At 40.8% G+C, this 12,279-nt stretch overlaps 1 protein-coding gene and 1 non-coding gene across 2 annotated transcripts; one reads left to right on the top strand and one right to left on the bottom strand.

Moving 5' to 3' along the window:
* The first annotated feature begins 166 nt into the window (after window positions 1-166).
* On the top strand, window positions 167-3,294 carry LOC103704394 (probable splicing factor 3A subunit 1). Its single transcript, XM_008787662.4, has 2 exons — window positions 167-2,588; window positions 2,729-3,294. Exons 1-2 carry the CDS (start codon window positions 393-395, stop codon window positions 2,996-2,998), a joined length of 2,466 nt encoding a protein of 821 aa, XP_008785884.2. The 5' UTR covers window positions 167-392; the 3' UTR covers window positions 2,999-3,294.
* An 8,217-nt stretch (window positions 3,295-11,511) lies between these two features.
* On the bottom strand, window positions 11,512-11,584 carry TRNAA-AGC. The gene has a single exon. It is a non-coding gene; the product is annotated as a tRNA-Ala (tRNA).
* Window positions 11,585-12,279: the final 695 nt, after the last annotated feature.

The following is a 12,279-nucleotide window of genomic DNA, read 5'->3' as shown; positions in this document are numbered from 1 at the left end:
TATACTACAAAAATGAGTTGAGTTGGGTTTAGTTTGGGTTGGATTAGAACGAGGTTCGGGTCTAGTTGAGGTTTAGATTCAAGTCCAATTCTAACCAAAAGCCCACTCAAGCTCGACCCTAGGTTTTATGGACACAACCCGAGTTTATAACCAAAATAATACGCCAGAGCGCAACCCCAAAGACCCCGATCCGTGTCGCCGAGTCGACCTCCATCTCCGTCTCTCCTCGCCATCATCGTCTCAAGGATTTCTTGCCTCCTCCTTCCCTTCCCTCTTCTCCTCCATGGATGCAGCGGCGGTAACAGCGATAGGTCGATCTAGATAGCTTCGTCTTCTATCAATCTCACTTAATTATCTTATCTCCACCTCGAAATAGAAAACCCTAGAGAGAGATGATCGGCACGATCCTCCCCCTTCCGGCCCCGCCCTCCGACGGCAACCTTGGCCCCATTGCCCCCGCCCAGATCACCGACGAGAACAAGGATGACAAGAAGCTCAAAGAGCAACCGCCCGCCGCCGCCGCCCCTCCGGCGCCGGTGGCAACCCACACGAGAACCATTGGCATCATCCACCCGCCTCCCGACATCCGGATGATCATCGAGAAGACGGCCACCTTCGTCGCTAAGAATGGCCCCGAGTTCGAGAAGCGCATCCTTGCCAACAACGCCGGCAACGCTAAGTTCAACTTCCTCATCCCCTCCGACCCTTACCACGCCTACTACCAGCACCGTGTCTCGGAATTCCGCTCCCAGCAGCAGCAGCCCCCCGCCGCTGACTCTGACTCCTCCTCTCAGCAGCAGCAGCTGCAGCAGCCGCCTCCTCCCCCCGATTCCGCCCCCGCTGCACCTTCCGGCGATTCCGCCGCCAAGCCCGACCCCGCCGCCCCGTTTCGCATCCCCGCTCGGAAGGTCCTCGAGCCGCCCGAGGCCGAGCAGTACACAGTCCGGCTCCCGGAGGGGATCACCGGGGAGGAGCTCGACATCATCAAGCTCACCGCCCAGTTCGTCGCTCGGAATGGGAAGGGCTTCTTGAATAATCTCTCGAACCGGGAGGCGACCAACCCGCAGTTCCACTTCCTGCGGCCGACCCACAGCATGTTCACCTTCTTCACTGCGCTCACCGACGCCTACTCGAAGGTGCTGATGCCGCCCAAGGGGGTGACGGAGAAGATACGGAGCAGCACGCGTGACATGACGACGGTGCTCGAGCGGTGCCTGCACCGCCTCGAGTGGGAGCGCTCGCAGGAGCAGGCGAGGCAGAAGGCCGAGGATGAGATCGAGCAGGAGAGGCAGCAGATGGCGATGATCGATTGGCATGATTTTGTCGTGGTGGAGACCATTGAGTTTGCAGATGATGAGGATGAAGAGCTGCCGGTGCCAATGACGCTGGAGGAGGTCATAAGGAGGAGCAAGATGTCGGTTTTGGGTGAAGAGGAAGCCATGGAAACAGCGGAACCAGGAAAGGAGATGGAGATGGAGATGGATGAAGAGGAGGTCCAGCTTGTAGAAGAAGGCATGAGGGCAGCAAGACTTGAAGATGGTGGCCGGGCTGAGAAGAAGGGTGAAGCAGAGGCGACGGCGGCACCTACTGATGAACCAGAGCCTCCAATGAGGATTGTGAAGAACTGGAAGAGGCCCGAGGAGAGGATACCTGCTGAAAGAGACCCGACCAAGTTTGTGATCTCGCCGATCACCGGCGAGCTGATTCCGGTCAGTGAGATGGCCGAGCATATGCGTATTTCACTCATAGACCCCAAGTACAAGGAGCAGAAGGAGAGGATGATGGCAAAGATCCGGGAGACTACTCTTGCTGCGGATGATGAGATCTCTAGAAACATTGTGGGGCTTGCGCGAACCCGTCCCGATATTTTTGGCACTACAGAGGAAGAAGTCTCTAATGCCGTGAAGGCTGAAATTGAGAAGAAAGACGAGCAGCCGAAGCAGGTCATTTGGGATGGGCACTCTGGTAGCATTGGGCGAACTGCGACTCAAGCTTTGTCCCAGAATCTTTCTGGTGAGGAACAAGCTGATACTATCAGTGACGATGGGAGGACCCTTCCAGGCCCTGCTCCGCCTCCGAGACCTGGTGTACCATCAGTGCGCCCTCTCCCGCCCCCACCACCTGGATTAGCTCTGAATATTCCTCGTTTTCCTCCGAATGTGGCCCCTTACTCTGCTCCTGCTACTAGTGGGGGAATGATGCTGCCACCACCGAGGCCAGGAATTATGTCGATGGCTCCATCTGTGAGGCCTGCAGCTCCACCGATGTCTCTGGCTTCAAACCAGCAGCCTGTTATGATGAGCAGGCCACCGATGCCCCAGGGGATCTCGGTGTCACCTTCTATGCCCATACCGCCACCACCTGGATCGCAGTTCACTCCTTTGATGGCTCCCCGACCATTTGTTCCTATGCCCATGCCACCTCCTAACATGCCAACTGTCCTGCCGCCTCCTCTCCCACAAGGATTGCCACCTCCACCTCCTCCTGAGGAGGCTCCTCCACCTCTACCTGATGAGCCAGAGCCAAAGAGGCCAAGGACTGATGATGTTTCTCTCATACCAGAGGATCATTTCCTCACTCAACATCCTGTAATGCCTTCCGTGACTTTATACATTTCTGTTGTTACATGTTTTTTTCCTTTTCCGTTAAGCATTTATTCTTGTGGTTAATTCAATGGATTAATGGATGATTATAGGATAAATGACCTATACTACTTATTACTTTGCAGGGACTTGCTCGCATTTCTGTATCTGTTCCTAATGTTGATGAGGGGAACTTGAAAGGCCAGCTTCTGGAGATCACAGTACAGTCCTTGTCTGAGACTGTTGGCAGTCTTAAAGAGAAGATTGCTGGAGAGATTCAGCTTCCTGCTAATAAGCAGAAATTGAGCAGCCGGGCAGGTTTTCTAAAGGACAACCTTACACTTGCTTATTACAACATTGGCCCTGGAGAAACGTTATCTCTTGCTCTAAGGGAGCGTGGTGGCAGAAAGAAATGATCTCTCCTTCTTTCTTGTTGCAAGGTCGCTTTGGAAGAAGTAGAGTTGTCGGCTACAAAATAATATTTGGGTCTGTATAAGGTGGTACAATTAGTTGGGTTTGTATGATGAGGAATTTCTCAGACCTATGTTTGGTAGGTGGATTGGAACTTATCCATTACTAGTAGCTGATGAAATTCATGATTTTTAATCCAGATGTGAAATGTGGATGTAATCATGCTCTGATGTGCTATGGTGGAATGTTATATATTCCCCCAAGTGCAAGCTAATCATGACTTGATCAGTTTCTGTCACCATACTCTTGTTGCCTTCTGAGTTTCAGTTTTTATCTCTTTTTGTTGAAACCAGTGCTCTATTGCTGTGTATGGATTATAACTATAAACAAAATTAGGAGTCTATTTAATATTTTTGATGTTAATGCCTATAATTTCTTGTGTATTTTCTCATCGGCTGCACGGTCCATGGGTTCTATTTTTGATGAATCACGAATGCAATTTTTCAAATGTTGGTTAATTTATTACCTATGATGCTTAGTTTTTAATAGAAAGGTCAGTGATGCTCACTATACATGCAATGACTTTTACAATGTGTTCGGCGGTGTCCATTTGGACCAAGTGGACTCTAGCTGGATGTCATATATGCTCTCCAATTTTGTATTTTTTTATTATCGTGTTATTTCAGTCATCATATGAATTATATGTATTAAGCCTATATGTACTGCATATATCCTTTGATTTCTTACATATCGGTTGTCAGGCTCCATGCTTCACACCCTGAAGAGATAACTCATAATCAAAATATGGTTGTGACTTGTGAGAGTTCAAGAACAGTTTACTACTATTTCTCAGCCCAAAGTTCTCCCTCCATGAAGTAGCGTCAATTTATTGATCAAAGCAACTTGCTGGAAGGGAGGGGCCAACAGGCCTGCCATAAATATTGGCAGGTCATTTCAAGGAAGGCAGACCTATTGTGTAGAAATTTTAATCTCATGCAAGCAGAAAAGCAACCTTTGAGATTCCTGGAAGATTAGATCGATCATTAGAGTCGAGATAAAGAGGTGAGAAGATACTGTTTGGTATGCGAACCGGATTCATCTCTGAGGCAAATTATGAGCCAAACTGAAACATGATCCAGTGTCTTCTACCTTGAATATGACTATAAATTATTCTTTTTGCATATCATAGTGACCTTCTCAAATCTACTCTTCCGAAAGAATAGCTGATCTGAGTGCTGCACATTCTTGTTCTTCCCTTCTAAAAGGCACTATATGACACTAAGCTAGTAAGTGCACGATCAGATCATTATTACTACACAGAAGTGCCGTACATAGTTCTGAAGTAAGAATAACATGGCCAATGCCTCTGTTTAACAGGATAGTTTTGCTAGCAATGACATAAGAAGTCCTGCATACAACATTGGTTAAGTTGTAGGAACATTTAAGCTTCCTTAGGCATGTGCATTTTTGTCTTGCATCCCTTGACTTTAGCTTATTAACATTCATCTACTTGAGTCATCTTGCAACTTTCTTATGGAGATTATGCTCAAGGCATGGGAGCACCTTGCTTTGATGTCATGCGGGGTCACGGCCATCTGAACCTGCATCACGTCAGGTATGGAATCTAGTGCACATCATGATGGCGGTAAAGCAGCTGGTCACTGCTGCTTTGGCTCCATCCATGTCTCTTACCATTGTTTTGTCCTTAATTATTCTGTGGTTAAGGGTCATTTCCATGGTGCCGCGTCCCTCCAAGTGCACTGGTGCAGCCTGCCTTCCCAGGCTCTTTCTTTAACCTCCTACCACAGCTGCCCTTACCCACTCCATTGGCCGCAGAAACTGAGGATGATCTATGGTTCTCTGTTACTAGCTTGTCTACAGGTCGGTCAGGGGCTAGAATGCTCCTCCTGCATGCTGGAAGTTGGGTGATCTGAAGTTGGTCTTTGTTGTGGTGTCTATTCTGGGTATTTTGGGGCGATGATTATCTTTTAAATGGTCCTTGTTAGCTGTACTTACTCTCTACCATAATATATAATCCTTGCACAAAAAAGGCTATATATAAATTCATCATTTCAAGTTTATGAAATGAGGCAACTTTATCTTTAAGATTGTTCTGTTTATTTTGTCAGCCTGAAATTGACAAGGGTTGTAGTTGATATTGGAGATGGGACCATGCATGTTATTCCAGTTCGGGATTGTTACATGAGTGGGAGCAGTATCAAATCTTTCCTGATTGCAGGCAGTGATGTAACTCAGTCTGTTCTGCAACTTTTACAGGTACAAGACTTTTCCTTGCTTTTTTTTCAGGTTCATAAGGTATCTAGGATGCTGTTTTTTATAGATGCATGTAATTCGTGCTATGCTTCTGATGTTCTTAAAGTGATATTATGAGTGGCCATTATAGTGGCTAAGCTCTACTTACCATATTGTTATTTCAGGCGGAAATATTTTGCTTTCCTGAATGAAACATTATGAAGTAATATTATTTCTGTATTTTTTTCCTACTTTGATCATTAAACTTGTACAACAACTTATTTTCTATCACAAAATAATATGTTTATTTGGTATTGTTATTTTGATCATTCATCTTGTAGAACAACTCATTTCGTCGCACTTATATTTTAACCTTTCTATATCATTTTGTTATCAACTATGGTTGCTGGCTGGAAGACGATGAGAGTATTGTTTATGTTCATACCTGAATTATGATTTGAGGAATTTGTGTCATTCATTTCCCTGTTCATCAGTTGACTGAAAAACAATCTTGTTGTTGCTGTTATTTGGATTATATTCAGAACATTTATTTTTGAATTATCTTATTTGTTAGATGGCTGCTATTGACCAATTTAACGGCATAACTTATGACTTAGCAGAAAAATAGTTTTTTTAAGGACATTAAGTATTTTTTTCAGGCAACAGGTTCGGTGTTACTAAACAAACATAATAGCCTACAAGTAACGGTCATTGTATGTATGTTTGTAAGTATGTCTGTCTAGATCATGTTAACATGCTCTGTAGCATATGGAATGGAATATTCCTTTTTTTTCCCTGTTATAAGTTGTGAGAGACGGTATGACTAGTTTAAGACAATCAAGTGCGAGATGACCTCAGCCTTAACCATCTAAAATTGACATTGGTGTCACATAGTTGTTGTCTGGCCTCACCTTATACTACACCAAGGCTGTTCTCCAGGCTTTGGCTGAAACTTGATTGTGCTTGAGATGTAACTTAAAAAGGTGACTCTGAAGTGATGTGCAAAGTTCCGAATTAACAAAGCATCCTGTTCATCATGTGGGTGCAAGGACCAATATCTGATAGAGTCTACAAGCATTTGAGGATCAATGTGGTGTATATTATTGATCCATGCAGACATATTGTTTCCAACAGTAAGGACAGTATGTAAATGGCTGCTGTGAGGCTTAAGACATAGGTTAGATCCTCTCACTAGAAGCAAAGAAATGCGTAAATTTCAGAGCATACGGGATATCTTATTAGGGTCATCATTGTTGATTGTAAATGCAAGCAGCATGTCTACACTTCCATGATAATTAGCCTTAGACCAGGAAGATAGGTATTTGGTCTTCGATTCAAGTGCCCTAATTTTGTTACGTATCAATTCCAATGATCTCTGAGTCAATGTACTCTTGTTAGTGTTGCATTATTGCAGGTTTGCATCATCAGGACTTGCACCCTGTGAAGGTGATGATGATCATGTCAATCATGCTCAACCCCTTGCTCTTGTAATTTTCTAATTTTTAGCTAAAAGATATTTCAATATGTGGAACTATGATCAACTATTATTATCTTTTCATTGTCAAATCTGAGCACTAGTAGCTCATGATAAAATAAAGAAATAGATTTCTTGCTTGGCCCATAATTACATTATCTGCCATTGCTCTCTAGAAATGAAATGCTGGCAGTTTGCCTTTTTCTTTTTCTTTTTTTTCTCTCACTTGCAGGTAGAAACCAGTTTGTAATTTGTGAACCCTCAATTTGTTTCTTTTATGATAACCTATGTTATGTTTCAATTCTCGTTATTGTTTCTAATGGCCATGGATCATATCTCTAAATGAATCAAATGACTAGATCATAATCTGCCTTTGAACTCCAAACCAAGTTTGGAAAATTCTGTTTCTGTTTTGTTCATATGAATGGAAACTAGAAAAATGGAAATAGGATAAATAATAGAAGAAAAATGAAAGAAGCCAAGGAAAAAAAATATCACACATCATGTTAGAGTATTTTGTATTTTGATTTTCTTATCTGTAGAGTTTAACAGTTTTAGATTGTACAAAAAAAGGCATTATCCAGTTATAGTCCTAGCAATTTGAGGTCCGGGAAATAAAGTAGCTGCTCTCAGGACTTGAACCCGCTCAATTGTACTTGTCAGCCCGAGCCTTCACCATTCCACCAAGCAATAGCACCTAGTTTTAAGCTGCGTAAAAGCAAAATTTATAGGGTATATTGGAATATATATTATTCACTTCTTAAAGTTTGGTTGTTCAGAAATTCATTGCATATTATGAAGTTATTCACTAATTTAGGTCTTTTTATTCATCATTTTTAAGTAAAACTCAAATATATATTAAGTGCATTTCATTTTTGAGGGCTAGTGGCTATAATAGTTTCAGGCCCCCTCTATTACATTATATATATATATGTATATGTATAGATATTTATGTGTGTGTGTGTGTGTATATCAGTATATGTATATGTAATGTAGCAGCCATTACAATGAGTTATTTAGTGTTACAACGGCTCATTATAAATCAATTAATAGCTGTTATTTACATTTGTACTGTTTCTCTAAATAAAATGCTGCTTTTTTTCTCCAAAATTCAAATTCTTTTTATGAAAAATCTCTTCAAAAAAGTCTGTACCCTCCTGGAAAGTAATAATTATTGAATGGTGATTTGGAACATAATTCTGTTAGTCTTCCAGTATTGCTCGTTATTTTCTGTTGTAACACTGCCATAAATGCCATTATGATGGCGATAAGTTCAATACTAGAAAATGAAAACCCAAACTTTGAGGTAATAATGTCTGTTATAACCACTGCAACAGTAAATGATGGTTTTGGTGGGGCTCTGTTATGATGGAATAATGCCAATATTGAAATCTTGGTTTTGAGGGTCAATTTGGGCCATGATTTCAAACCTTGCTTCAAACCAAGGATTGAAATACTAGCCGTATTGGGCCCCATACTAGCCGATATGGTCAGGGACTAGTACAAGTCTACACGATACTACAGGTACACCCATGGACCCTATATTGATCTGTATCACCTCAAACTGCTCGTACCGACCTCTTACTGCTCTTTTTTTCTTCATTTGTACTGGCTTTATTAATTACCATAACATTTGGTGATAGGTATTGGTCTGTACCTCAATTTTCAAATTCTTGCTCCAAAGAGCTGCAAAACCAGTTCAGCTATTCCAAAGCATTATTGGATGACATTGATATCTCAATACAATTCTTATTGATGATTATCTGGTCATATTTTCCATCAACCTTAGCATCAAATGACAATCATGCATAATTTCAGGAAACAAAAATAATCCGCCCATTTTAGTTAAATTAGATTGGAAATGTCTTCTTGTTCTTCTCGTCTGTTTCTGGAAATCAATTTATATAGGTATCCTTTCTGTTTTGGTTGCTGCATTCCATCATTCTCCACGGAAAGCCATAGCATTGGCGAAAATCCAACATCTTTCTTCTTCTGTTATTATAACCTGCACTTGATTACTCATATTAAATAACTTCTAATTACAAAATTTGTTTTGCATGATGGACTTTTAACCTCAAAGATGAAAAGAACTTTTCCTTATATTATATATTTCAGATCAGCACAAATTGTGCTGTAGGTTCATAGAGCTACTAGTATTCCTGCAACTGCTTAAGTTACATATGCTGACATAAAAGTCTTGCGCATTTATTTCTTGTATATATGTTGGAATGCAAGGCGGTCTCCATATGTGCTTGCTTTTGTAGAACAAGAGATGGTGGTCTGAGTTCTTTTCAAAAAAGATAAGGTAGTTTAAGTGTTGCAGTTGTGTATAGTTTGTGTCAGGCAGCAGATCTTTCTTTTTCAATTTGCATCTTCTTGTCTTGGGTTCTTCTGTTAGAAAAGTACATGGGCTTATTGCCCCAACAGAATAATTTCTGTCTCTCGAACAACTGCAGCACGTTGTTATGCTTTGGTATGTTTTGCTTGCTTATATTGTAAGTTAGATTTTTTTGAGGATCTCATTTCATAGGATATTAGGTCTGTGCAAAAGATAATATTGGCATATTGGCTACATATCTCTTTTGGTGCTGAATGCTACAAGCTTGGCCAAAAAAGAGCAATGGTACTCGCAGATTTAAATACCCCATGTTGTTGCTTTGCTTGTTGGGGCTTTTATGCTCAGCCCCTGGTGCATCCCACAATTTTAGGTTTCACCAAGGGAAACAAAGTGTTTCTCTATTCCATGTATGATCCCATCATTCTGATAATGTTGATTCTCTGATGTTTTGCCAAAGATATTATTCTTCTGCACTTCTAAGACTAAAAATTATACTGACTTGCTGCATTCCAGCAGCTTAGACAATATAAAAACATTAAAGATCCCTTGTACCTGCATTACATTATATGTTCACTCAACAAATAACCATGTACCATTGCAAGTGATTGAACATAAATTACATGGTTCCAACTTGTTTAATGCAGCACATATTCTATGTAATCGATAACTCTGGTTGTCCTAGTAGAGTTCTACCCTCCTGTTTAATGCATACTTTGCTTTTTACTTGCAATTTGCCTTTTAAAGTTTTCACTAGAATCTGCAAGTTTCACTTATATAAATGCCTTTGTTGGAAAATATGATGCTTCAGCTGGTATTAATAAGAATTCTATTTTTTTCCTTTTTCTTATATATGGATTAAACAAGATTTGCAATTTGTGTTTTTTTACGTCATCTAGGTAAGCAAGGGCTTTAGCAGAGGTGGTCATCCATCCATTGTCTCTATTACTTATTCCTCCTAATTTACAATATACACAGTGATTTGGTTTAGCAACAGTACTGCTCATGAGGTTCACCTACTAGTAATCTTTTGTGCTTATCTTACAAAAGTCAACAATGTATCTAGTTTTAGTCTGTGAACTAGATTGATATGATTAGTAAAATAGAGATTGAATGTGCCTATCAAGTTGCCCTTCATATTATAATTTTTCTTTTAGTGATGAACCGGCATGTTAAAAAGAATTGAAGTTCTTATGGGCATTTTCTAAAGCCTGCTTGGGCATTAGCCCCCCCAAAAAAATCTTTATCACAATATATTTACCTCCCATCCAACCTTCTCTGATCTCTGACCAATGTTTCCGACTGACAGGTTATTACTTCATTTCTTGTAATTTCTTCATATAACAACTTCTTTTCAATTATATGATGACTGTATACTGATTTTCCTTTCTTTTGGCATGCTATTCTTTACCCTGCCTCTTTTGATGTGCTCCTAGCACTCAACACCTATTTGAAGTACTGAAACAATACACAAGAGGGAGCTAGCAGAATACTTGGCATTTGCTTCTGACCAAGTGAAGTCTTCTTAAGGTGTGCTACTTGGTGGGATGTTGGCAATGTACATTTTGAGCTTATCCAACTTTTGTATGGGGATAGTTCGAGTGTTCAAACTATGATATGCATTTAGCAGCCGGTTTGGCCGTTGACAAAAAAAGAAAAAAAAAAAGAAAAAAAAGTGCTACTTGGTCTCATGTCATCCATGGTAGGATGGCATGCTGTCCCCGAAGGCCTTGATTTGCAGGGCAGGCACATTTAGTGCATGTATTCATGGCTTGAAATTATCAAAGGTCTCTCTTAACTGTACCAGGATTCCATTTGAACCTTGTCAAGTTTGAACTGGATGTTAATACGAATACTGCTTCGCCATTTGTTCTTGTCAAGGTTTATGTATGAGACCAGCTCTAATTTTTTAAACTCTGAAACTGTGATCAACTGGCCCATGACTGGTTAAATTGCATCAGGATTCCAAGTGTTGCATTGAATGGAAAGTGAATGTTAGGTTTGTGCGCATCTGTCTTTAGTTTTATTCGCTCTCTTCTGGATGCTGGGAGAGGAATAAATGGAGTTTAGATTGTGATGATTCCAACTGCTAAAATGACCTCTTAAGTATCATTTTTAGCTGATTTCAGCTATTTTAATCCAAAAGCTGTTTAGGTATCGTAATTCCAAGGATAAGTTTGAAACTGAAATTATTTTCTCATCTGATGTCAGAAATATCGTAGACGGATCTTCGATTCTGAACCTCCGCCAGGATCATGGAGATAAACTTATTCTCGTTCGGATTTAAATATCTAATCACAAAAATCTATTCACCTCGGATGGAACCAATGACAGAAATCCTCTGAAGGGTTACAATGCTCGGATCTCACAACGTTAGTAAACAAAATGGCCTGGTTTTCTGACGCTAGAAAGCCATTGGGGAACGAAGAGGGGCCAAAACAAAAAAGGAAATAACATGGAGATGCGGGGTATCGATCCCCGTACCTCTCGCATGCTAAGCGAGCGCTCTACCATCTGAGCTACATCCCCATTAATGAATTGTTGATAACGTTCATCTAATATAATCATAACTTCCATAGTCAATCTTCCACAACCAGGATACTTGAATCTTGTTTAGTGTCATAGATGTATCACTTGCTTCACTCATTTCCAAAAAAGTAAAAAACACTTGTTCGTTTATTTTTTTCTGTCATAATATTTTTTGAAGGATGGGATCTTTATATAGTAGGATGTCAAGAAAGAACCTTCAATATGATTTTTCAGATGGGGAGAGTTGTCAAACACAAATCGTTTGTGTATCGCACAACAGCTATCGATAAAACATAACCTGAGACATACACATCATTTTGTGATTTCAGATAATTTTAGCTCAGTAATTTTCTTGACTAAGTAATCTTGTATATTTCTATTCCTTCTTTAGTCTTTGTGTTGTACACAAATTTTGGTGGCATTATGTTGGTCAATTGTGGTAGATTTTGTAGCTTTATAGCTCATTATCTTTCTAATTTTTTTATTTGATACAGTAATGAGACAATATATTCAGGCCTAGACAGGAGCGGCTCAATGCATTTGGGGGCCCAAGGCGAACTCACTAAAAGGGGCCTTTTTCCTTTCTGTTTTATCTTTGAGGCATTTTCTGCACTGGGCCGGCCTAAGGCGAACTCACTAAGGGAGGCCTTTTTCCTTTCTATTTTGTCTTTAAGTCCTTCTCTGCGAGGGGCCTT

The sequence above is a fragment of the Phoenix dactylifera genome, unplaced genomic scaffold (assembly GCF_009389715.1).
Source record: "Phoenix dactylifera cultivar Barhee BC4 unplaced genomic scaffold, palm_55x_up_171113_PBpolish2nd_filt_p 000723F, whole genome shotgun sequence".
NCBI classification, from domain to species: Eukaryota; Viridiplantae; Streptophyta; class Magnoliopsida; order Arecales; family Arecaceae; genus Phoenix; species Phoenix dactylifera.
The sequence above is the reverse complement of the archived record's forward strand: the minus strand, read 5'-3'. Positions and strand labels throughout refer to the sequence as shown.